A 26,826-nucleotide genomic window follows, 5' to 3' on the forward strand; every position below is an offset into this window, starting at 1 on the left:
AGGCTACAATGTCTTTTATATCAAAATTCAGATGTACCTATGTGGCAAACATTCCATTAACATGTAAAGCCTGGTTATATAATGAGTCAGTAAACAAAAGGACTTGACAAAAATTACTTGACAGTGGTATCTGCAAAAAAAAAAAAAAAGTTAGTTCAATTGATATTTACTCTGCATACTGTACTGATGTGCTCAGTCATGGCCTACTCTCTGCGACCCCATGGACTGCAGCCCACCAGGCTTCTCTGTCCATGGAATTTTCCAGGCATGAATACTGGAGTGGGTTGCCATTTCCTTCTCCATTACTCTGCATGGTGCCAGAAAGAACACAGCCTATAACTTCTTTACATCCTGCTTAACCTAGAAACAGATCTATCATAAGCAAGGTTACTATATCAGATTCATGCCATATTGTTTGCTTTTATTATCAGCAAAAATATTTACAAATAGGACAATGACATCAAACTTTGTATTAATATCTTTTTTAATTCAAATTTATTATGGCTTTAAGGAAATATTTGATTAGGCATCCAAGCTTTTGCTAAACCATAACATTTTAAAAATTATTCCTTTTGAAGTATTGTTCAAAGCTGTATATACTTTATAAAAAGATAATGAGATGAATAATTCACAATTTTATGTATTCATGCACAGTGAAGAGGAAATGATACTGAATCAAACTCCCAAACCCAATAGCTGGGTAACTCAGTTAAATATTTTAAAGCTGATTTGTGTGTGTGCGTGTACAATTTTTAGTTACTACCAGAGCATCTAAAACTGATCCGAAAGCTAACTGTTGTCCAAAATTCTTCAGATTCTTCAAATTCCATAATTCCATTTCTTCCCTTTCTCAAATCAAAAGGTTTAAACATACATAACTGAAGAACCAGTATGATCATTTTTCTCTTTAACAATAATATCTACTTCTGAATCAGCTACTTAGCTGATCAGTTAAGATTTACAGCTAACTGACAGGTAGAATCTGGCTTCCTCCCAAAGTAGCTGTGATGAACTCCCTGAACACTGTTTTAGACAGGTGGGCCTTGAGGGGTTCACTCCAGAAATCAGAACATTTGAGGTGATTTCCAAACACTGCACAAGGTCTGGCTTTAGAGAGGCCTCTTGAAGGTACAGCACAGTTGCAGAGTTCATGATGCTCAAGCATGCTGCTCTAGTCCACCAGAGATCTGTGCAGAAGATAATCAGAGAAGAATTTTCCAGGAAATGTTTTAAGACCCAACTCAAACCCAAGATCTGGGTTTAGTCTCTGATGAAAAAGATGTCACCCAAACCTTTATTTTTCATTCATGATTCTGTGAAAAGGAAAACCAACTTTAGTGTCTGTCCCACCTAGGTCCTTACTGCTTGGAGCTCATGGCTTTTTCAGAAGATATGATTATTTCGATTCTGTTTTTGAGGAACCAGTGGGGTTTTTTTTCTCTGGAAATGGTTCTTGCTCCCCCCAGAATGTGTAACATTTCATTAATCTTCACAGCAGTCCTCTGGGGTGGGCAGTACAGGTGAACTCTCTTCATTTCACTAATCAGACGATTAGCAGACGACTTGCCAAGTGGCTTGCTATAAGCAAGGCTCTGATGCCAGAACCGAGTGCTCAAGTCCAGCACTTCCATGTTTTTATGCAAAGGCATCAAAAAGGGGTGTGACTGCCAATTTACTAACAAATTTATTGATTTGAACAGATAGATAAAATCCACACATGAGTTATTCACCTTGTATTAATCTAGACCAAAATCAAGAATTGACTTGCAAATAAATCATGGCCACAAATTTGCCCTTCATTTGTTGCAGACTAGCAAACACCTTGGAGAAGGCAATGGCACCCGACTCCAGTACTCTTGGCTAGAAAATCCCACGGATGGAGGAGCATGGTAGGCTGCAGTCCACGGGGTCGCTAGGAGTCAGACATGACTGAGCAACTTCACTTTCACTTTTCACTTTCATGCACTGGAGAAGGAAATGGCAACCCACTCCAGTGTTCTTGCCTGGAGAATCCCAGGGACAGCGGAGCCTGGTGGGCTGCCGTCTATAGAGTCGCACAGAGTTGGACACAACTGAAGCGACGCAGCAGCAGCAGCAGCAGCAAATACCTAACTAGCCCTCACTAGGAAACTAATTTTTTTGATGGGCAAGAGAAATGAACTTAAAAATCCACAGCTGCCATGAGAGTGACCTAAGAGAGGAAGCTGATAGAATCAAATAAGCCCTGGGGGAGGAGAGGGGAAAAAAAATGTTCTCCAGGGGAGGGAAAAAAAAAAAAAGAATTCCCCAGGAGGTTACAAGGAAATGTATATTAATAACTTATTATCTTGAAGATTTAAAACCTAAGAAATGAAACAAGCATATCATTTATGTTTTCCTATATGGCATATACATGTAAATGACTATATTAATTAAACTAAGATTGTGTGATTAAGGAGACTTACAATTATATTTAATTCCTCTTTATAATTACTGCTTTAAATCTAGCAAAAGAGATTCATCATCCTCTACTTTCACCTGGGGTTTAAAAGTAACTTTCAGAGGCTCGGGGGTCGAGATCTCCCCACATTCTTGGGGAGGACGCGGGGCACTGGCCTCCTCGGGGTCTGTTTCACTGAGCACCTCGGGGTAGCGCTCACTGATGGGGCCTAGAGCCTCGCCCCTGGCAATGATGTCCACCCCCACCTCCCGGACCTCTTCTGGACCCTCAGCCACAGCTCGATCTTTGGTTTTCCGAAGGCTACGCATCTTAAAAGCTTCCCTTGTGGGAGCTGCATTGGAAATGGATTTCTTAAACCTCTCCCCTGACTGCTTCAGTCTCTCCCCCGACTGTCTCAGTCTCTCCCCCGACTGTCTCAGCCGCTCTCTCCTTTCTGGGGTCACTATTCTAGTCCTAATTCTGTTCACTTTCTTGTCAAAATTCTGCCGTGTCTTCTGCATGTTTTCTTTGGAAAAGGCCTTTTTGATGTTATCAATGCGCTCCTTGCCTGACTTTCTAAGCCTGGCAGACCTGCTCTCTTCAACGAAATATTCTTCATCTGAAGACAGATCAACTGGGGTATCAAAGACTTCGTCCTCCTCCTCTGGACTCTCAATCAAGCTTCTGTCTTTCACGACAGAAAGGGACGTCGGACACTGAACCTCCTCCTGAAGGAGAGAGAAAGCAAGCTTGTTAGCTATGGATTCTTGGACCTTCCAGCCACACCTTTTCAATCTCCTCCACAGGTTGCTTATCCTCCACCCGCTCCTTAAATGCTGGTGTTTCTAAAGGTTTCTTTTTCTTCATCTCCCAAGCTCACCCTGAGCAACGTTATCCACTGCTCTACCTTCAAATCCAATGGCAAGCAGACTCAACAAATCTTCCCTTCACCTCTCCCCTTCCCCTAAGATGAAGACTCATTTCTAACTGGCAGGCAGACTTCTTCACCTAGATGTAACGCAGGCATCTCTAACTTATCCAAAAATCAAGGCCCAGCCATCACCCTTTCCCGGACCTCTCAGCACTAATACCTCCAGTTGTCACCCAGAGAGAAACCTCAGAATCACTGTCCCAAATATTCCCTGCTCTCATCCAACATCCAACTCATCACCAAGCACTGTCGGTAACACTGCTTACCATCTAGTAATTACTCTGTTCCCTCTTCCTTCCTCCTTGCCTCTACCAATGTCTTAATTCAGCCTCCGTAATCTTAGCCCTGAACTTATGAAATACCTTCACCACCGTATCACCTAAGTATTTCCTGTGAAATGTTCCTAAAACATACATCTGATCACATCCATCCTCTACTTTAAAACATTTGGGAGCTCATCAATACTCACAGGACAAAGAGTTCAAATTCTGTAGTATAATTAGATAACTCTTTGGTTTGAACTACACCTGCTTTCCCAGTCCTCCCGTCCAGCCACACAAACACTCTGAGCCCCTCCAACACATGCCGTTCTCATCCCTCCACATCTTCATATACGTGGTTTTTGCTACCTTAATTAAATACCTTTAAATGCTCTTTTCAACTTTGTGAACAAAATCTTCGAGTCAAACATGCCCAACCTCCCCAAGAGACCAATTCTGTCTCCAATTTATACCCAAATGACACAAAAGTACTTGTTGTTCACTTAATAAGTCATGTCCGACTCTGTGTGACCCCATGGACTGCAGCACACCAGGCTTCCCTGTACTTCATTATCTCTCAGAGTTTGCTCAGATTCACGTGCATTAAGTCAGTGATGCCATCCAACCATCTACTTAACAATATTTTTCACAGTCTGAATTGAACTGGAACTCTATTCATTTATGTATGTCTCCCTGGGGCCTTCACTAAATTAATAGGTTCCATGAAAGCCAAGGTGTATCTTATTTATGATTTATGCCCAGCATCTATCAGAGTGCCTTGCACATAGTAGGTATGCTCAACAAATGCCTGCTGGAACAAAGAAACACATGCCTTCATTCAACAGATTGTTACTAAGCACCCACAATGTACTAGTCAATATTCTGGGCACTGAGAGCCTCCTGTGAGTAAAACAGTAAAAGAACCTGTATTCTCAGAAAGAGAAATAAACGAGTTATCTATATAGTATGTTGGATGGTAATAAATGTTAAGGTAAAAAATAAAATGGGGAGTGGGGATACACAGTGCCTGGGGAGGATGCTCAGAAAGGTCTCACTAAGAAGGTGACATCCAAGCCTAGACCTGAAGGTAACGCATATCCCAGGGAGGAAAGGAGAAAGCAAAGAAGGCATCATGACTGAAGCAGAATGATCAAGGGTCAACAGAAGGAGAAAAGGTAAGAGAGGGGGCGAGAGGGCCAGCGCACATAAGGCTCTGTAGCCAATAATGATTGTGGCTCTTATTCCAGGAGTGTGATAGGAAGCCTTCTAAAATGTTCTGGGTGACATGATTTGACTCATGCTGTAAAAGGGTCACCCTGTTGAAATGAGGCAGCCGAGGGTAATGAGAAGCAGGGAGAGCAGGTAGAGACCACTGAGCTCAATCAGGTGAGAGGTGGTCAGGGTGTTGGCAGAGGTGGTGGTGAGAAGCGGTCTGATTCCAGATCCACTGTGAAGGCAGCAGTCAATGGGATCCACTGCTAGACTGACATGTGGAGACATCGAGGGTGATGATTCTCAAGTCCAGGGCCTGAGCAAATGAAGGACAGATTTGCATTACTAAGACTGGGAAAAAGTTGGCTTAAAGCTCAACATTCAGAAAACTAAGATAATGGCATCTGGTCCCATCACTGCATGGGAAATAGATGGGGAAACAGTGGAAACAGTGGCAGACTATTTTGGGGGGCTCCGGAATCACTGCAGATGGTGACTGCAGCCGTGAAATTAAAAGACGCCTACTCCTTGGAAGGAAAGTTATGACCAACCTAGATGGCATATTCAAAAGCAGAGACATTACTTTGCCAAAAAAAGGTCCATCTAGTCAAGGCTATGTTTTCCAGTGGTCATGTATGGATGTGAGAGTTGGACTATGAAGAAAGCTAAGTGCCGAAGAATTGATGCTTTTGAGCTGTGGTGTTGGAGAAGACTCTTGAGAGTCCCTTGGACTGCAAGGAGATCCAACCAGTCCATTCTAAAGGAGATCAGTTCTGGATGTTTTTTGGAAGGAATGATGCTAAGGCTGAAATGCCAGTACTTTGGCCACCTCATGCGAAGAGTTGACTCATTGGAAGACTCTGATGCTGGGAGGGATTGCGGGCAGGAGGAGAAGGGGACGACCGAGGATGAGATGGCTGGATGGCATCACAGACTCGATGGACGTGAGTCTGAGTGAATTCCGAGAATTGGAGATGGACAGGGAGGCCTGGTGTGCTGTGATTCATGGGGTTGCAAGGAGTTGGACACAACTGAGCGACTGAACTGAACTGAACTAAAGATTGGGAAGACAGTGGGAGGCAGAGACTGGAGGGGAAGGATACTGACTAAGATGCTGAGCATGCCAACTTTAAGATGTCCACTGTACATGCACGCAGAGATGACAAGTAAGCAGTTGAATATATAAGTCTGCAATTCAGGAGAGGTCTGGACTAGAGATTTATATCTCTAGGAGTCATTAACATAAAGATGAAACTAAAAATCATGACCAGTTGAAAGAGACCACCAAGAGATTGAGTGAGTGGGTCTACACTCCATTACTCAAAACTCCCTGGAAGCAAAGTACCTTTTAAAAATCAGAATATTTCAGATTTGGGAAAATAATATCTAACATTCCCAGTGAGATCTTGGGAAGAAAAAAAAATATGAACATTCATTCCAGGGTGGCATAAAGAGTACAAATAGCCTCATGCTACTTGAGGTTGGGTTTGCCTTCAAATGAGTTCAAGTCAAGTTAGGTCTTGCTGCCAAATAAGTTACAAAAAATTTATTTTTAGAAATTTTTGAATTTTGATGTTATAGACAGATAAATGGATTTGGGACCTAAAGATAAGAAGGAAGAGATGAGAAAGAATCAAAATGGAAAAATATCAGCCAGTGAGGCAGGAGGAAACCCAAGAGAGAGGGACACCCCCAGGAGCCCAGGGGAAAGAAGTTTTAAGAAGAAAGGGAGACTACAAATATGCAAAAGAGAAGAAGAGAGAGAGGGAATAACTATGCCAATGTGTCAAAGGGTAAGGATGAGAATTGGATTGAACTGGCAGACACTAGTAACCTTGAGAATGAGCCCAAAAACACAGCTGCTAAAGGACCTCAATTCACTATTTACAGGTTACTTTTAAAACTAAACCAGAAAAACTTGAAAGATCATGAGATTTCTAACTGAACCGATGAATTTTTTAAAAAGAAACTATGCTCCCAGGCTTCCCTGGGGGTCCAGTGGTTAAGAATCCACTGTGTAATGCAGGGGACACACTGGTTCAACCCCTGGTCCACAACTAAGTCCATGCATCACAGCTACTCAGCCCACACTCTAGAGCCCACAAGTTGGGAATACCAAGCCCGTGTGTGACAACTGCCGAAGCCCACAAACTCTAGAGCCTGTGCTCCGCAACAAGAGAAGCCACCTTGTAGCGTACTACAACTACAGATTAGCCCCCGCTTGCCACAACTAGAGAAAGCCCTGTGTAGCACAGACAAAAAATGAATACATCTAAAACAAAACAAACTAACAAAAAACTGTGCCCTTACTTTAAGATCCAGATTAAATCTGTTCAACCAAAAAAATTTACTATGTAAGAATGTATATTCATATACATTCCAAAACCTATCAGCCCGATAGTCAAGAAGGAATCCCTGGAACTTTATTTCTTTGGATATTTACTTAAATTTTAATTATTAGGCTATAGGATTGGACAGTCTAGTAGCTTAAAAAAAAAAAGTCAGGGTGGGTAACTGATAGCTCTCTGATGAATCAGTTAGAAGCTGCAACTTTATTCCTCTCTTTTCCTGACCACCTGCTACAGGGAGTGGCTTCAGCAGCCCTGCCTGTGTGGGTGTAGACTGAGGAGGTATTAGAAACAAAGCTGAAGAATCATTACTGTTCAGTGAGAAAAACCTTCACAATCCTGCTGTAGAGAAATCAGATCTGGCTCAACTCAGAAATCACAAACCCTCCTTCAAGTGCACAACAAACTCTACAAAATTAGGCTTAACAACAAAACAAAATAGAGGTGAAGTCAGAGAAAGAACTTGTTAAGTGAATCTATTTGTTGTAATGCCTATGCTTCAGAGATATCATGAGTTAGTGGTGAATACACTATAATAATAATTGAAAACAATTAGGGTTGAATTATTGTTGAGTTCCAAGTATAATTATTATGCATCTTTTCATGTAAAATTCTAGGTAAGAAGATGAGTTTTATAACAAAACAAGTACTATGAATCGGAGTATAGTAGCCATGATTATCAAAGTAGTACAGCTAGGAGAAGTCTGAATATTGATAAGTCCAGAGCTTATCATTAGGGAAAGGCCTAATACCTCATTTGGGAAGCAAAGGCATGTGGTTAGTAAGCAAAATTATTAGAAGGTATGATAATCCTCCTTCCTGGCTTTCATGATGAGAAGGTCACCAAGGTGAAAGCATGTTCAAAAAGAAATCATAATTGTATGATACAGAGCAGATACTTTTTTCCAAAGCCAATGTCCAGGATTAGGTAAAAGCTCCGCTGTACACAACTGGGGGAGATAAAGTACCAATAAAGTCTGCCACCGAAAGATATATCCAGGGAAATCTTTCTGAGGAAAAACCCAAATGGAAAGGTAAGCATGTTACAGCTAAATTACTCATCTTCAAGTTAATTTTAGTAGAAGGCACAGTCTCAGTAAAGCTGTGTGTGTGTGTGTGTGTGTGTATACACATATATATACATATATTAACTATGAGAATAAATTTGAAGAATTTGGGGAATTCTCTGGTGATCTAGTGGTTAAGATTTGGCTCTTTCACTGCAGTGGCACAGACTCAGTGCCTGGTCAGGGAACTGAGATCCCACAAGTGGAGCAGCCAAAAAAAATTGTAAGAATTATAACTGCTACAAAGAACCATATGAATGCTGTATTCCGTGTTCCAACATCTAAGAATCCCCAAATCCACTGGTAGTTGCCTGTATCTTTCTTTCACAAGCACTCCCAACTACATGAGATAGCTACTGCTTATTGACAAGGGGCTGCTTACTCTGCACGACTTAATTTCACAGACTCTTCACAGCATTATGCCTCTTAGCTGCTTTTTCATACCATCTTTTATTCATTCTAATAACTGCTGGGGCTCAAAGAAAAGAAAAAAATAGCAAGTTTCAGGGAATAAACAGTTTATAGAAACAACTTTTTAAAAGAATTGTATGTTAACAGACACACACGAGACAATTCGGACTTTTCAGAAACTCCTGTTTTATTAAGCCACTGAAGTCCTTATTGCCAAATTCAGACTTAAATTGAAGAAAGTAGGAAAAACCACTAGACCATTCAGGCATGGCCTAAATCAAATTCCTTATGATCATACAGTGGAAGTGAGAAATAGATTCAAGGGACTAGATCTGATAGAGTGCCTGATGAACTATGGACGGAGGTTCATGACATCGTACAGGAGACAGGGATCAAGACCATCCCCACGGAAAAGAAATGCAAAAAAGCAAAATGGCTGTCTGGGGAGGCCTTACAAATAGCTGTGAAAAGAAGAGAAGCCAAAAGCAACAGAGAAAAAGAAAGATATAAGCATCTGAAGGCAGAGTTCCAAAGAATAGCAAGGAGAGATAAGAAAGCCTTCCTCAGCGACCAGTGCAAAGAAATAGAGGAAAACAATAGAATGGGAAAGACTAAAGATCTCTTCAAGAAAATTAGAGATACCAAGGGAACATTGCATGCAAAGATGGGCTCAATAAAGGACAGAAATGGTATGGACTTAATAGAAGCAGAAGATATTAAGAAGAGGTGGCAAGAATACACAGAAGAACTGTACAAAAAAAGATCTTCATGACCCAGATAATCGCAATGGTGTGATCACTGAATGTGACGTCAAGTGGGCCTTAGGAAGCATCACCACGAACAAAGCTAGTGGAGGCGATGGAATTCCAGTTGAGCTATTTCAAATCCTGAAAGATGATGCTGTGAAAGTGCTGCACTCAATATGCCAGCAAATTTGGAAAACTCAGCAGTGTTTTCCAGCAGGACTGGAAAAGGTCAGTTTTCATTCCAATCCCAAAGGCAACGCCAAAGAATGCTCAAACTACCGCACGATTGCACTCATCTCACACGGTAGTAAAGTAATGTTCAAAATTCTCCAAGTCAGGTTGTAGCAATACGTGAACTGTGACCTTCCAGATGTTCAAGCTGGTTTTAGAAAAGGCAGAGGAACCAGAGATAAAACTGCCAACATCCGCTGGATCATGGAAAAGCAAGAGAGTTCCAGAAAAACATCTATTTCTGCTTTATTGACTATGCCAAAGCCTTTGACTGTGTGGATCATTAAAAACTATGGAAAATTCTGAAAGAGATGGAATACCAGACCACCTGATCTGCCTCTTGAGAAACCTATATGCAGGTTAGGAAGTTAGAACTGGACATGGAACAACAGACTGGTTCCAAATAGGAAACGGAGTACGTCAAGGCTGTATATTGTCACCCTGCTTATTTAACTTATATGCAGAGTACATCATGAGAAACGATGGGCTGGAAGAAGCACAAGCTGGAATCAAGATTGCCAGGAGAAATATCAATAACCTCAGACATGCAGATGACACTACCCTTACGGCAGAAAGTGAAGAGGAACTCAAAAGCCTCTTGATGAAAGTGAAAGAGAGTGAAAAAGTTGGCTTAAAGCTCAATATTCAGAAAACTAAGATCATGGCATCTGGTCCCATCACTTCATGGGAAATAGATGGGGAAACAGTGGCAGACTTTATTTTGGGGGGCTCCAAAATCACTGCAGATGGTGATTGCAGCCATGAAATTAAAAGACACTTACTCCTTGGAAGGAAAGTTATGACCAACCTAGACAGCATATTCAAAAGCAGAGATATTACTTTGCCAACAAAGGTCCATCTAGTCAAGGCTATGGTTTTTCCAGTGGTCACGTATGGCTGTGAGAGTTGGAATGTGAAGAAAGTTGAGCACCGAAGAATTGATGCTTTTGAACTGTGGTGTTGGAGAAGACTCTTGAGAGTCCCTTGGACTGCAAGGAGATCCAACCAGTCCATTCTAAAGGATATCAGTCCTGGGTGTTCATTGGAAGGACTGATGCTGAAGCTGAAACTCCAATACTCTGGCCACCTCATGAGAAGAGCTGACTCATTGGAAAAGACCCTGATGCTGGGAGGGATTGGGGGCAGGAGGAGAAGGGGATGACAGAGTATGAGATCACTTGATGTCATCACCAACTCAATGGACGTGAGTCTGGGTGAACTCCTGAGTTGGTGATGGACGGGGAGGCCTGGTGTGCTACAGTTCATGGGGTCGCAAAGAGTCAGACACGACTGAGCAACTGAACTGAACTGAACTGAAATACTGATTGTTACCTGGTCTACTCTTCACAGAAAGGTTCTCAGAAGAAATGCTGGATACTAAGAATGTTTCCTGGCATGCCTCATGCAAGTGGAGCGTGAGATATACCGATGACTATTAATGCCCTTGGAAAAGTGAATTCAAGAATGAAGACTATATTCTCGTACTAAATCTAGACCCATTACATACACTGCCAAAGGCTTCTGATAGTAAGATGACAGATGCGTGTGTGTGTGTGTGTGTTTTCCCAAAAAGTCTGGAGAAGGAGTTTCAGGGACTTGGGGGGTGTGGCAGGGGGGAAGAAATGGCAAAGCCCTTCAGATGGCATAGTCCAACCTGCCTACCTCTGAAATCAGCAACCTTCTCTTCTCATTCTTTCTCCTAAATAACTAACAGGCTCTTCACAACAAATCCTAAATACCACTTACTATGCCAGTGTAACCTTATCAGTCAACAGTGGGCTACAAAGAACTGACTAAAGTGTAAAGAATCCCCTGGGGCATTAATGGCCCACATCCCTGGTATCTTACAAATACCCGCCTACATAATCCAACTGTGTTCCTATTTCAATTTGTTTTTATTCTTCTAGGCTTTTCCCGTATGCATATGGGCATCCACCCATTTAAAAAATACAGCATGATAACATTACAAATACGCACTAGTGAACATCCCTGCACATATTCCTGATTTTACACATAGAACAAGTTCTTTGATGTGAAATTTTGAAGCCAAAGGTTTGTGAATTTTTAAGGTTCTTAACACATACTACCAAAACCACCCTCCAGAAATGTACCAATTAATATTCTACTAGCAGAAAATGAAAGTGCTTATTATTTCCTATTCTTAAACTCAGAATATGTTTCAGTAACTATAAATATTTAAATAGGTGAAAGTGGAATTTTGCTCATTTATTTGGTGTTCTGTGAACTGACTGATAATGACTTTCCAATTTTTCTACCATGAGAGTTCAAGCTTTTCCCTTTTGATTTATAATAGTTTTAAAACATACAATAGGTTTTAGGCATTTGCCATGGATGCATTCCTATCTCAAAAAACATGAGGGTCAAGTGCAGATAAGATAGGAAGATAGGAACTTACTAGCTCAATACACAATGCCACATAAAAACTACCATATAAAATCAGCTAAGAGGCATTATAATCAAATATAAGGAATTACTTAAGTGACTCCTATGCTTGTATAACTATAAGAAAAAAAAAGAACTGCCTGATTGTTCGTCAAGAAATACTGTTTTGCTTATAACTGTGACTTACACATTATTATATGCAAAAAATTCAATAGACAAATTAATTTCTGCAAAGTTTACATTTTTATTGTTTAGGGCTTTCCAGGCTCTCCATAGCAAGGGAAAGAACCACACTGTGGGGCTACAGGTCCTCAGTTTCTTTTTTTTTTTTTTTTTTTCCATACAACAAAGAGGTGTTTTAAACTGGAGGCTTCTTCGCTATCTTCTAGTTCTAACCTTCTCAAAGGCTATGAGAGGGCACCATGCTAATATGGCTAATATCCCAAAAGCGGATTACCAATATTAAGTTTCAAAGGCAAGAAATAGACTCAGCTATGATCCACAGTTCATATTACATGGAATGGTTGAGAAGCTCAAAACACGGACATAATAGTACACCAGTTAACAGAGAAATGGCTTTATCCTGAGATCCCTGCTGATACAGAACTCCACCACACACATGTATACAACAGTCACCATGTAACACTGGAAACTCGGATAGGACACGCTGGCCATTAAAGGATGCAAAAGATTGCAGTCATTGAGTTAAACACACAGCTTACCTGGAATATGACCACACGGAATTTGTTTTTCTTCATTATTTCTTCTTGCTTAGCTTCAACTTTTTTAACATGAGTTTGTTGCTTCTCCACCCGGGCCTTCACGTCTTTAATGTGAGCACTGACCTTTCGGGTTTTCTCAAACAACTTGTTAATGACATAGCCCATGTTGCTGTGTGACTGTGAAAACTTGAGCAGGTCGATCTGGACGGACTTGACGGCGTTCTCCATCACCCTGTGTCTCTCCTCTATCCTCTTCTGGCTGGCCTGCACGCTGTCCACGATGGCAGCGACTTTGTCCAGCACAGTCACAATGGTGAGAGCGGCATCTTGGTCTTCATCTTCTGTCACATTCGACAGGCGATTCTGGTGGATTTTATCAGCATTTGAAGCTGACCCATTATGCTCCATTTTAATTAGTTCTCAGTGAAAGATGTCTTACCACAATCAATTCTGGCACTGAGGGCAAAAAGTTAGCTTGATAACGGGCAACAGGGTTGCTTAAAGGGTTGGAAGCCCCACCCCTGGAGGCTGGTCAAGTATTTGTAACTACAAATACCCATAGATGACTGTTCTGCAATATGAACCCTCGCAAAGCACTGGGTGCTGTTCCAAACATGCTTACTGACTGACTAAGGGGCTCAAATAAGACTGTGTGGGTAGAAGAGGGAAGCTTTTTAAAAAGAAAAGTTCCCTAAAGCCACCGTGTTACTAATATTAAGCCTAGAAGCCAAATAACTAAACAAGCAAACTTTAAGTGATGGGTGAAGCCTTTTGCCTTTAGACAATTTCAAACATTATTTATAAAAAGCAACTGGGAATTTTGAACAGAAATCTGTTTTTTCCATTAATCTCACATATTAAATGTACTGATATATCAATATCAAAGAATGCAGTAAATAAACACACCAAAACAGAGGCCATATAGTGAAAACATTATATTATAACATGCTTTTCCAAACCAAATATTAAAATTAATATTTTGAACATATTCTTAAATTCTACATGCATACTTCTGAATACCTAAACTACATGTTAAACAGCTGAACACATTCTACTCACACTTCAGATCTTTAAACATCAACAATCTATTAGTATAGCTATCACTACAGAACAAATTTGGATAGAGGTCTGAGATGATTTTTAAGCTCACACAAAGAGCACCAATTGTTAACAATCATTTTTGCATTTTATTCACAAACACTGATACCATTGGTTTATTTATGTTAAAACAAATACTCTCTTTAAAAATGAATGTATATTAAAGTAGTTTAAATGACAGTCGGCTTTATTCCAATCTGCTTGTTAAACAGACTATTTTCACAACATCTAAGTCTACTTTTCCGTGATCCGTTTCATCATTGCTACCATATACTTTCAAAAATTAATTCAGAATTATTTTTTCAAAGAGAGGAATGATCAAATTCCAGTCCATACATCTTATAAATATTTTACATCTAACACACACAACTTTATATTTCATGCGATAGGCAGTGTCTAAAAAATCAGTTAATAAATCTCAAAAACATTGAAATGTCTAAACACAGTGTCTTCTAGATTTTTTTTTTTTTGTAAGAAAAGTAATCTGTAAACATCTTTACCTTTAGTTCATGCTTGGTCATTTGCTGCGGTCATTGTGGAAGAAGTGGGTATGACTTTGTAACCTTTTGTGAAGTGGTCCATCTTTGCAAAAATATTACATTCCATGGGTAAAGAACAAGTCTTAGAATTACCATGTGGTACAAATTTGTGAAATCAATTTCTGTATTTAAAAACATAAAACAAAGACTACTAAACAGTCCAAAACTGTTGTAGCTGAATATTCTAAATACGAGCCAACAGTACTACACTAAAAATGTCCAAAAATAAGGCCTCTGAAATAAATATTTCCATTCTTTAAAAAAAGACATAATAAATGTACATCACATGGTCAGTGTACATATAAAAGTCACCAGTTCAGACCATTCTGGATGACGTATCTGAAGTAAAATGACCTAGGTTTTGCTTCTGTCGTCGTCCTCTATTATTTTTAGGGCATTTTCTGTTAAGAAAAAAGGAAAATGTCATTTTGTTTAGGATATTTCAAATGTTTCTAGGTTAATACACATTCCACACATAAAGCCACATTGCAAATGGTCACATGAAACAGAAAGAGATGCGATTTGATGACAGACCATCATGTCAGACTGCCGCCTTTCCTACAAAGCTGGGAGGTAAGAGGGTTAGACATGCAATGCAGGTGTAAACACAAATGAAGCTCACTCCCAGGGCCTCCCACTGCATGTGCAACCCCAAGAGGAATAGCCACCCTTCTTCTGGCCTGGCAATTGCCAAACCGCAGTGACTGGTAACATGGAAACTTGTGACAGCAGAAAGGATCCTTACTTATGTACTTTCTCTGAGCATGACAACACCCTCAAAATGACAAGGACAGCTTAGATGAAGGAGAAATCAGGAAGAAATGTGCTTATCCCTCAAATCAGAAAATACAGGAAATGCCTAGTTATTTTAGACAGTAACTCAGAAGAAGTCATTCGACACCCTGCTGGGACAAACCACAAAACCCAGGACAGAACCGGGGGATAAGAGATACTTCTCAGTCGGCTCTCACAGTTCTGTGCATGTTTCTCTGCAGTGGTTTGAAGCCTGTCATGCCATGTGCCCACCCACTAGAATGTAAACGCAATCAGCTCTCACTGTGCACAAAGTGCTATACACTACACAACATGGAATAAAGGAAGCTGGATGAGCTCCAGTAATTCGGAGTTTAGGCTCTGCTAGAAACTAGCTGTGCAACCCCCTTTTTCTATAAGCAAAATATTAAGAGTTGGACTAACCTCTAAAATCTCTTCCAGCAAGAACTTTATAATCTACTGGTAAGAAAGTCTTGAGACAATGAGAACTTCCACCCTGAAGTTCCAGATTTTTACTCATTTTCCAAGAGCACTACTTTGTCTTGATGTAAAAGCCCTGATGGTGACACTTCCAGTTTACATACTGTTTTTCACAAATTTTACCTTACTTATCCTCATAAAAACACTTAGAGGTAGACAGGGCTGGAATCAACTCCATTTCACATATGGGAACACTGATTGAGAGGGACGGCAATCTTCCTCAACTGTCACAAACTCACCGTGACACGGGCCAAGTTCCTGAGACCATGGTTTTTTCCATCTACACAATAAGGGGGTTTAAGACGCCAAGCCTAAGAGAAGAAAATTTCACTCCTGCAGTCTTGATAAATGTGTCAGTGGGAACATCCATTTAAAGGAAGATTCCTCACATGTAACAGTCACCACAGGATAAGTGAACAGCTGTCGCAATGGACTGTGTGGGAGAGACACTCCTTAAAAATGCAGTGCAGGTCAGTCCATGTGCATAATTATAATATCCTCAATTCAAGGGAGCAAGACCTTCTAGGGGTGAAAATGCCATCATAAAAAGGCCTCAGGAAGAGATCTATGATAAATTCAATGAGATGACCCTTCAGACATAGAGTCAGAGGGTAGTGAAGACACTGTAACAGTTAAAAATAAATATAAGGCAATGCCTATGTGTCTGTGAAGGCAGCAAGTGGACTTGGGATATAAACTGCTGCTGCTGCTGCTGCTAAGTTGCTTCAGTCATGTCCAACTCTGTGTGACCCCATAGACGGCAGGCCACCAGGCTCCCCTGTCACTGGGATTCTCCAGGAAAGAACACTGGAGTGGGTTGCCATTTCCTTCTCCAATGCGTGAAAGTGAAGTCGCTCAGTCATGTCTAACTCTTAGCAACCCATGGACTGCATGCAGCCTACCAGGCTCCTCCGTCCATGGGATTTTCCAGGCAAGAGTACTGGAGTGTTGGGATATAAACTAGAGGTTACTAACTTGAATTCCCTGGTAGCTTAGTTGGTAAAGAATCTGCCTGCAAGGCAGGAGACCAAGTTTAACCCCTGGGTCGCGAAGATCCCCTGGAGAAGGAAATGCCACACTCCAGTATTCTTGCCTGGGGAATCCCATGGACAGAGGAGCCTGGTGGGCTACAGTTCATGGGGTCGCAAGAAACAGACATGACTTAGCGACTAAACCACAACCACCACTAATTAAAAAACTACCTGCAATTTAATTTTAATTTAGTAGCTAAGGCTTATGGCACAGTGGGAATTGAGGCAAAGAGCTGGACAAAAGGCTGGATAGGATTGACAAAGGGCTTAACTATCTCTCTGCCCTTGGGTGAAGTTTTCCCAACCTAGGGCACCAGTTTCCTCACTTCTCTAGAATGAAGGGGTTGAATACAAAGGAACTTCTTGCTGACTCTAACATCCTTCGATCTTTAAGGAACTAACAATCACTGGGCCTCAAAATCTTCCCTTACCTCTACCTTACTCACCTTCCAAATCATCTGTTATTCCACTTCTGCTTTACTCTAACAACGTCCTAAATGGTCTTCCAAAACCTCACATTTCCTCTCCAATAAATTTTTCAGATGACACACAGAACTAATGCCCTGGGAAAATGATTCACACCAAGTCCCTCCTCTGTTGCAAAACCCTGAACTGCTACAAAATCAAGTCTGAATCGCACTCCCACAGGAGGATCATACTTAGCAAATATATTTCCCAAGATGACTTAACATGGATCCCCCCCTCTTCTTGGTGGTTCCATGGTACGAGGAATGGTTTAGCAATCAGGCAGCACCAAATCCAAATCCAGACCCTTTCACTTACTAGCTGGAGGACCACAAGCAAACTGCTTCACCTCTGAGCCCATGTTAAACAGCCACAGGCAGCCCTGCTGTTACATAGTGGGTTTATTTTTTCTATATTCTCTTTCTGCTGTCATTATTTTTTATAACATTATGTCCCTACTTTAATCTACTGCCCAATTTCATATTCAGTAGTCTTGCCTAAGGGCAGATCATCTGTTCTATAGAATAAAGTCCACTGGCTTCTAGCACTTGTATTTTTTGAAAAATATGTTATTCAGAGAAGAGTTTGTCATCATTGCTAGATTCATCATTTTAGCTCCAGATGGCTGAGACCACAGAAGGTCTGGCTTCTCCCCAGACTTCAGATAGAAGAGCCATAAATCCATTATGGCCTGCCAATATCTGCACTTGATATAGGCCAACCCTCAGCCCAGAATAATGCAGAAATGTATATAGATGATGTTTATGGGAGTCTAAACCAAACTGAAAGGAGATAGGAAGAGGTAAGCAAGAAGAAAAGACCTGAGACTCAGAAGAATAAAGATGAACCAGATGAAAACTTAATTTTCTTAGAGTTCTCCAAGGTCCAGTTCAGTAATGACTTACATATTTCCACTCAGCCTGGAAAACACCTCTTTTTAGGCCAACTGCTCTCCAAGTATGTCCTTTACTTTGGGGTTCAGTTATGATAAACTCCCCATGGTTTTAGTTATGACAGAGTATTTTAAAGCTTACTACTTATAACTGTATTCCAGAAAATGAAGTAATGCTAAGACAACATATTTAAAAAGCAGTTTTCTTTAACCTCTGATTTCTTCCCTTCTTGTATTTACATAGCATAAAGTATATTCTTAGGGCACAAGACCCAATCAATTCTGCAGGACTTAGAAAATTCCTGCCTGGCTCTTCAATGCATGTGCAGACCATCCTGCTACCATCACTGTCCCTGAAAGTGATGCTTAAAGCAGACACACAGTTCTAAGATCTCAAAATTCCTTTATGCCACCGAGTACCCTCAGGCTTCCTCTGCCTGAGCCTACAACTGCCTGTAACCCTGGGAATGAGTTCTTGACCAAATTCTAAAGCAGCACGATGGACATGGAAACCTTAGAGAACTAATTCTAGATTTCTTCCTAATAGACTGGTAGATGTCAAGTCCCATTATTTTGAGTGCCTCAGGATTCTTTAACAGCCACCCACCCCTAATCGAAAGTTGGTATTTTGTAGGCCATTACCTACCTGGTTATGCACATGACAATTGCTACTATAATGGCAATCTGTACAGCTCCAATAATTGCTGCAATAAGAACATGAGTGAGCTTTTGCCTACTTGGCACTACATAGAGAATACTAAAGTCTGTCTTTTCACAGTGCTGTCCAGTGTAACCAGATTCACATCTGAAAAGGGGGAAAAAGAAAAAAAGGACTCCTATGAGATTTATAAATTTCATAATTCCAGGTTTTAAAATGAAAACATACAAAAGAATGATAAACAGAAACAGCAAATCAGGCACTCTCCCACCATCTGAAAAAACACTGCCCTTATTGTATTTCCTTATACTCTTTTGGATACGAATATTTTACAAAGTACTTCTTGCACTTATCATTATATCACTTTAATTTAAAAGTTGCTAAGTAGTCTTTGTTACTGCCATTTAAAAGTGGATTCACAATATCCCATTCAGTGGCTAAAATACAGCAAACTTACCTATTCGATGCTTTTAGACGTATCAGCTATTTTCCATTTTTTTGGAATTATGAGTTAGGTGTGGTAGATATTATGATGACTGTGCATTCTATATTTAGGGTTATCCCTTAGGCTAGATACTTGAAGTGGGATTACTGAATAAATAGTTTTATAGGCATTTACAGTTCTCTGAACATAACACCAAATTATATGCAAGACGCTTCTCAGTGTATATAATATAATCATTTAAAGAACAAGGGGAAGAGATGAAGATAAGTTGTTAATGACAGAAACACAGCTAAGCAATCAAATAGGTACAAATCTTAGAAATTATCTGAATTCCAATTAAGAGTAAATAAAAAGGCAACAACATCAGCTGACGATAATTTGATAGGGAGAAACATTTAAGATACTTAAAAGAAAACTCACATTTTTTAGTTGACAGAAGGACAGAAATGAAATGTGTAAATTCACCAGCCTTTGGTTACAACTGATTAATAAAACATTAGAAGTCTAAGGATAGAGTATTTATTAATTTCCCACATTACAGAAAAATAATTTTTAATAAAAAAACACATATCAAGGGGCTTTCCTGGTGGCTCAGAGAGTGAAAAAAAAAAGAATCCGCCTGCTATGCAGGAGACCCGTGTTCAGTCCCTGGGTTGGGAAGATCCCCTGGAAAAGGAAACAGCAACCCACTCTAGTATTCTTGCCTGGAGAATCCCATGGACAGAAGAACCTAGCGGGCTATAGTCCATAGGACCACAAACAGTCGGACACGACTGAGCAACACGCACGCACATACGCATAGCAAGAAAGAAACCCGAAAACACAGAAATGGGAAGCCAGAGGGACATGAATCCACAAATCCTACCCTTGGGGGTCCCAGACACCTGCCAGAGGTTCCATACTGGTTCTAAGCCTCCTAGCAGACAAAAATAGCAGTTTGGCAGATACAGAGATCACAAACATAACTGAGAGCCCAGAAATACACCTTTACATCTATGGTCAACTAATATCTGGAAAGGGAGCTAAGATAACTTGATGGGAGAACAGTCTTTTCAACAAATAGTGCTGGGACATCTGAACATCCACATACAAAAGAATAAGAGTTGGACCTCTTCCTCACAGCATACACAAAAATTAACTCAGATGGATCACAGATCTAAATGCAAGAACTGAAACTATAAAACTCTTGGGGTGGCGGGGAGAAAGTAAATATTCAGGACCTTAGATGAGGTATGATTTCTTCACACACCATCAAAAGCACAAACAATAACAAAGTTAAACTAGGCTAAATCAAAATTAAATCTTTTGTACATAAGGAAACTATCAAGAAAGAAATTGAAAAGATAACCCACAGGAGAAAATTTCTGCAAAGTATGTATCTGATAAGAGATCTGTATCTAAAGTATATAAAAAACTATTACAACTCATTAACAAAAAAGAGGGAAAAAGTACAAAATAGACAAAAGATCTGAATAGACATTTCTCAAAAAAAGATAGATGCATGACAAATAAGCACTAATATCATTAGTCATCATGGAAATGCAAATCAAAACCACAAGAAGATGTCTAGCATACCAACTAGGAATCAAGAAGTCAGAAAATGACAAGTGTTGGCAAGGATTCTGTAAGGAACGTAAAAATGATGCAGCCACTTTTAAAAACCATTCTGGCAGTTTCTCAAAAAGTTAAACACAGAGTTAGCATTTGGCCCAGCAACTCCTAGGCATTTACCCAGTGGAAATGAAAACACATGTCCACACAAAAACTTGCAAACAATTATTAAAGGGAACATGATCCATAACACCCAAAAGTGGAAACAATCTAATTATTTTTCAACTGGTAAGTGGATTAAAAAATGTGTTATTACCCATCTAATGAAATATTGCTCAGCCACAAAAAGGAACAAAATATTGATACACACTACATGAATAAATCACGTAACAGTATGCTAAGTCAAAGACAGACACAGACCACATCATACTATATGAATATAATCTACTGAAATAAAATGTCCAGAATAGATAAATCTACAAAGAGTATTAGTGGCTGTCTAAGGCTCAAGAGAATGGGGAGATTTGGGGGTAAAGGGTATAGTTTCCTCAGGATGATGAAATGTAAAACTGACTGTAGTGACTGCACAATTCCATGAATACACTAAAAACCACTGGATAAAGGAAAGAAGTGGGACAGGAGATGAGAGGTGAGGGGAAAAGGAAAAGAGATAAAATCATTGATATAAAATACAATCTCCACAAAATGAAATCAAGTCAGTTGCTCAAAAGAATAACAGTATCTGGACAAATACATGTAACAGAATGAGACTAGAGTATTTCTTCACGCCATACACAAAAATAAACTTAAAATGGATCAAAACTAAATATAAGACTTGAAAATCATGAAACACCTAGAAGAGAACACAGGTAGAACACACTTTGACATAAATAATAGCAATATTTTTTAAATCTGTCTCCCAAGGCAAAAGAATAAAAGCAGAACTAAACAACTAGGATCTAATTAAACTTAAAATCTTTTGCACAGCAAAGGAAACCATAACAAAAGAAAAAGACAACCTGCTGAATGGAAGAAAATATTTGCAAATGATATTACCAATAAGCAGTCAATATCCAAAATATACAAATAGCTCATATAACTCAATATCAAAAAAACCACCCAATCAGAATATAGGCAGAAGACCTGAACAGACTTTTTTTTTTCAAAACAGAGATGGCTAATGAAAAGATGCTCAACATTTTACTAAGATATCACCTCAACTATCAGAATGGTTATCATCAAAAAGTCCACAAATCACAAATGTTGGCAAGAACGCGGACAAAAGAGAACCCTTGTATACTACTATTGCTGGAATGTAAACTGGTGCAGTCACTATGGAAACCTATAAGATTCCTCAAAAAACTGAAAACAGATCTACCCAATGACCCAGAAATTCCACTCATGGGCATTATCCAGAAAAAACAAAAACACGAACTTGAAAAGATACATACATCCCAACGTTCAGGGCAGCATTACTTATAATAGCTGAGATACTGAAGAAACCCAAGTGTCCACTAGCAGACAAACGGATAAACATACATACACACCAAGGAATATTCCTCAGCAATAAAAAACAATGAAATTCTGCCATCTGCAGCAACACAGATGCACCTAGAGAATATCACACTTAGCGAAATGTCACACAAATACTGTCTAATACCACTGTTTTTGTGAAATCTAAAAATTAAACAAAGAATGTATATAGCAAAAAAGAAACAAACTCACAGATACAGGAAACAAGTAGTGGTTACCAGTGGGGAGGAAGAAGGGAAGAAGAGCAAATGGAGTATAGGATTAAGAGAGACAAACTACTGTATATAAAATAGATATGCCACAAGTACCTGTACAGCACAGAGAATTACAGCCATTATTTTATAACAACTTTTAATGGCGTATAATCTATAAAAATACTGAATCACTATACTGTATACTTGAAACTAATATTGCAAACCAACTTTATTTCATTTTTAAAAAACAAATCAGTTGCTATTTTTATTAAATTTAAGGGAACTTGATCTCATAAGTCCTCATATAAAGAGGGTACTTTCCGGGAATTTCCTTGCAATTCAGTAGTTAAGACTCAGGGTTTTCGCTGGTGTGAGTTCAACCCCTGGTCGGGAAACTAAGGTCCCCACTAGAGACACAGCCTGGTCCCCCAGCCCCAGAAAGGGTACTTTCTCATCCAGAGAGCATCATCCTCAACAATACAGCTATAATAAATTCAACAATATAATGAAGTCTCATAGGATTTTTCAAAAGAATATATTTCATGGCAGGCTAAGAGCCCAAAGTCAAAGCTCAGTGAAAGAAAAATAGTTCCACAGGGAGCTATAACAATGTCCTAGATATGCAGTTGACAATTAAGCTTAATTCAAAAATTAAAGGTCAGAGTATCAAAAAGAATGTGTAGACTATGTTTCACTCGTGCAGTTCCCCCTGGATATCATTCCTGCAACTGACTATTGGGTTATACTCTCCAAATAACTGGAGTATTCAATTTCATGTTAGCACTACTTCCTCTGTTGCTAATTAAAGGCAGATCCAGGGATCTGGTTCTCTCTTGCCTGTTCTTTCATGTCCATACCCTCCATGGTAATCTCATCATGCCCACAGCCTCATGGGCTGACTCATTCGCTCATATATTTAACCTACTTACTGAGCACCCAACATGTGCCAAGTACTGAGGTGGGCACAGGGGATCCATCAGGGAACAAAGATCCCTGGCTTGTTTATCCTCCAGTAGGGGAGGGAGGGTCAATAAACACAATTAGCAAATTAAATGGTTATGTTAGAAGGTAGAATTAAAAGAGAACAAAGAGAAAGAATTAAGGGATATCATGAGTGCCAGGTACGGGGCCAGGAAGGGAGCCCTGCAACTTTAAGGAAGATGGTCAAGGCAAGCTTCAGGAAGACATGTGAGTAAAGATGTGAAGGGGGTCAGGGAGTTTGCTGTGTGGACAAGTGCGAGGAGAACATAACAGGCAGAAGAAGAATCAGTGCAGAGGCCCTGAGGTGGGCGCATGAGTGCATGGTATGTCCAAGCAAGTGTGGCTGGAATGGGCCAGCGAAAGGGAAGGAGAGGACCAACACAGAGAGGTGAAGGGGCCCGCGTGCGAAGGGCTCCTCACTCAGGAGATGAAGGAGCCGCTGGAAGGGCATTAGCAAAGGAAAGACAAGAGCTGACTTTTATTTTAAAGTCTCACTCTGGCTGCTGTGTTGAATATGGACTATTTAGAATACAATCAGGAAGACTACTGCATAATGCCAGAAGGGAAAAATGGTGCCTGGACTAGGAGTAGCAGTGATAATGAGAAGTCATCAAATGCTGCATATATTCTGAAACGGAGCCAACAGGACACCTGAAATGACTAAATGTGGAGTATGACAGACAGACAAGTCAAAGTCATATCAGAGGTGTTTTGTCTAAACCGAAGAAAAGGTGAAGTCAGCATCAACTGAGATGGAGAAGTTAGAGGCAGAACAGGTTTAGGAGAGCGAGGGCAGATCTGGAGATCAGCTTAGGTTCTATGGAGCGTAAGGTGTCAGACGCTCATGTGAAAAACGGCAGTGAGGGAGAGTCCCAAGTTGAGAGAGTGGCCTGGGGGTCATCAGCATACAGCATGTAAAGCCCTGATGCTGGATGGACTCACTAAGGAAGAGGACCAGAGCTGGACCCTGGTCGCACGCCAACACTGAGAGACCAGGAAGCAAAAGAGGACTCAGGCAAGGAGGCTGAAAGAAAAGCAGCCTGTGAGGAAGGAGAAAACCAAGAGAGTATAATCCCTTAACCAAGGGAAGAATGTCTATCACACAGGAGGCTGGATGCCACTGATTATTCAAAAGTCATTTGAGACTGAGAAACTGACTGAGGAATTTAGCAACAAGAACAGTCTCAGTGAAGTGCTGGGGAGCAAAAGCTCACTGGGGTGAATTTATGAGATAGGAAGTGAGAAACTGGAGACATACCACAGACAACTATTTCCAGTTCTTCTACAAAGGAAAGGACACAAATGGGACTGTAGCTGATAGAAGGGACAGTGAGAGATACCTTTCAAGATAAAGGAAATAAAAAGTAACTTATACATGTGTAAAAATATATGAATAAAACAATATATGGTAAGAAGAAAAATGGGGAGCACTGCTGGCGGTGACAGTAAAAAGCCTGAGTGTTCTCATCATACTCCTTCAGTTTTCTCACTGAACTTGGAAACTAGATCATTAACTGGGAGCGAGGATGAGAGGAGGGGCTGACAGTCTGAAGAGAGGGTGGATGGTAAAAGCAGTCATTTTATCTAGGAGAGGAGGATGAAGGACCGCAGTTATAGAGTGACTGCCGGCAGCATGCAGGGCCTGCTGAGTATACAGGTGCATAGGACCAGTTAAAGCCTGGTGGGTGTAGGTATGCAGCAGGCGGGAAGCTGGAACGAACCAGGATGATCGTTTTGTCAAGTGAGCATATGATGAAGCAAGGGAGGGACTACAAGAATTGACCACGGAATTAAGCTGAGTAAGGAGGCAATGGTGGCTCAGAGGTTAAAGCGTCTGCCTCCAATGCGGGAGACCCAGGTTCAATCCCTGGGTCAGGAAGATCCCCTGGAGAAGGAAACGGTAACCCACTCCAGTATTCCTGCCTGGAGAATCCCATGGACGGAGAAGCCTGGTAGGCTACAGCCCACAGGGTAGCAAAGGGACGGACACGACTGAGCGACTTCACTCTTAAGGAGGCAATGAGGATATGCACTGAAAAGGTGAGAGATTAATCAACTGGAGGCCCTGTGTGTGGAAGGATTGCTGTAGGAATTAGATGGGATACGCTAAAGCCCTCTGCCAACAAAGGCCCATATAGTCAAAGCTATGGTTTCCTCCAGTAGTCATATACGAATGAGAGTTGCACCATAAAGAAGGTTGAGCGCCGAAGAACTGATGCTTCTGAACTGTGGTGTTGGAGGAGACTCGAGATTTCCTTGGCCTGCAAGGAGATCAAACCAGTCAGTCCTAAAGGAAATTAATCCTGAATATTCATTGGAGGAACTGATGGTGAAGCTGAGGCTCCAATATTTTGGCCACCTGATGAGAAGAGCTGACTCACTAGAAAAGACCCTGATGCTGGGAAGGACTGAAGGCAGGAGGAGAAGGGGATGATAGAGGATGAGATGGTTGGATGTCACCACCAACTCAATGGACACGAGAGTTTGAGCAAGCTCTGGGAGATGGTGAAGGACAGGGAAGCTTGGCATGCTGCAGTCCATAGGGTCGCAAAGAGTCGGACACAACTAAGTGACTGAACAACGCTAAAGACGGAATGATCCCCAAACACATCTTCAGCATGCACCTGCCTCATGAGTTCCAAAACCACAGATACCCAGGAGCCTACTAGGTCAGTGGATGCCCCACAGACACTTGAGATCAAGAATTATTAAGCTCAGCACATCATGACCCCCTAAACCTCCATTCTCCTCCCCCTATTTCCTTTCCCTCCTCAATTTTACATCAGCTAGAAACCCAGGAGACTCTCTTGACACTTCCCTCCCATGACCCTCCCCCAACTCCCACATTCCCATCCTCTTACCAACCAGCCACCAAAGCCTCTGGAGTCACCACCTATTTTCCCTCTACAACTCATGCCCGCATCTCAGTTCCACTGTAAGGCCTTTACTTGGCTCAGGCTCCCACTCCTCACTAACAGACAGGCTCCTAACCTTCAGTCTTCCGATCCGTTTTTCACCTAGCTACCCGGATGGCTTTCAGATCTGCCCCTATCTTTCTTATGTAAATCCTTAAATGGTTTCTGCCTTTAAAATAAAGGACATGGGAATTCCCTGGAGGTCCAGTGGTTAGGTCTCTGTGCTTTCTGCATGGGCCTGGGTTCCATCTCTGGTTGGGGAACTAAGATCTCACAAGCCATGCAGTGTGGTCAAATTAATTAATTAATTAAAGGACAATCTCCTGGTATGGCACAAATGTCCTCATAAGACCTGCCCCTCCTCCCACTTAAGGTTGAAGAGCTTTCTTGAAGTCTCAAATCATCTCATGTATATCTATGTATGATAGCATTTTCCATATAGTATCACTTTTAAATTATTATTTGTCAGTTGCTGCCACCAGACTAAGTTTTTCTGAAGGCTGGATCTCTGTCATATTTG

General features: G+C 40.8%; 2 protein-coding genes across 3 annotated transcripts in view; both read right to left on the reverse strand.

The window, feature by feature from the left end:
* Positions 1-466: 466 nt before the first annotated feature.
* CAVIN4 (caveolae associated protein 4) lies at positions 467-13,222 on the reverse strand. Its single transcript, XM_004004049.5, has 2 exons — positions 12,751-13,222; positions 467-3,147 (listed from the first exon to the last, which is right to left on the reverse strand). The coding sequence occupies exons 1-2, from the start codon at positions 13,156-13,158 to the stop codon at positions 2,470-2,472; spliced, it is 1,086 nt and encodes a 361-aa protein (XP_004004098.2). The 5' UTR covers positions 13,159-13,222; the 3' UTR covers positions 467-2,469.
* A 448-nt stretch (positions 13,223-13,670) lies between these two features.
* TMEFF1 (transmembrane protein with EGF like and two follistatin like domains 1) overlaps positions 13,671-26,826 on the reverse strand; it is a 99,570-nt gene continuing 86,414 nt past the window's right edge. Inside the window, exons 9-10 of one of the 2 annotated variants that reach the window (XM_027964168.2) lie at positions 18,676-18,834; positions 13,671-14,788 (exon numbers count right to left, since the gene is read on the reverse strand). In XM_027964168.2, the coding sequence (XP_027819969.1) occupies positions 14,704-14,788; positions 18,676-18,834 (244 nt within the window). In that variant the 3' untranslated portion in view covers positions 13,671-14,703. The remainder of the gene's footprint in view (positions 14,789-18,675; positions 18,835-26,826) is intronic. The other variant, XM_042242956.1, reaches the window with a different exon arrangement.

The sequence above is a fragment of the Ovis aries genome, chromosome 2, assembly GCF_016772045.2.
Source record: "Ovis aries strain OAR_USU_Benz2616 breed Rambouillet chromosome 2, ARS-UI_Ramb_v3.0, whole genome shotgun sequence".
NCBI lineage: Eukaryota > Metazoa > Chordata > Mammalia > Artiodactyla > Bovidae > Ovis > Ovis aries.

Coding starts and splice junctions, on each gene's coding strand:
- CAVIN4 (XM_004004049.5), bottom strand. CDS start 13,158: ATGGAGCATAATGGGTCAGCTTCAAATGCTGATAAAATCCACCAGAAT. Junction 3,148..12,750: donor TCCGTGTGGTCATATTCCAG/GTAAGCTGTGTG, acceptor TCTCTCCTTCAG/GAGGAGGTTCAGTGTCCGAC.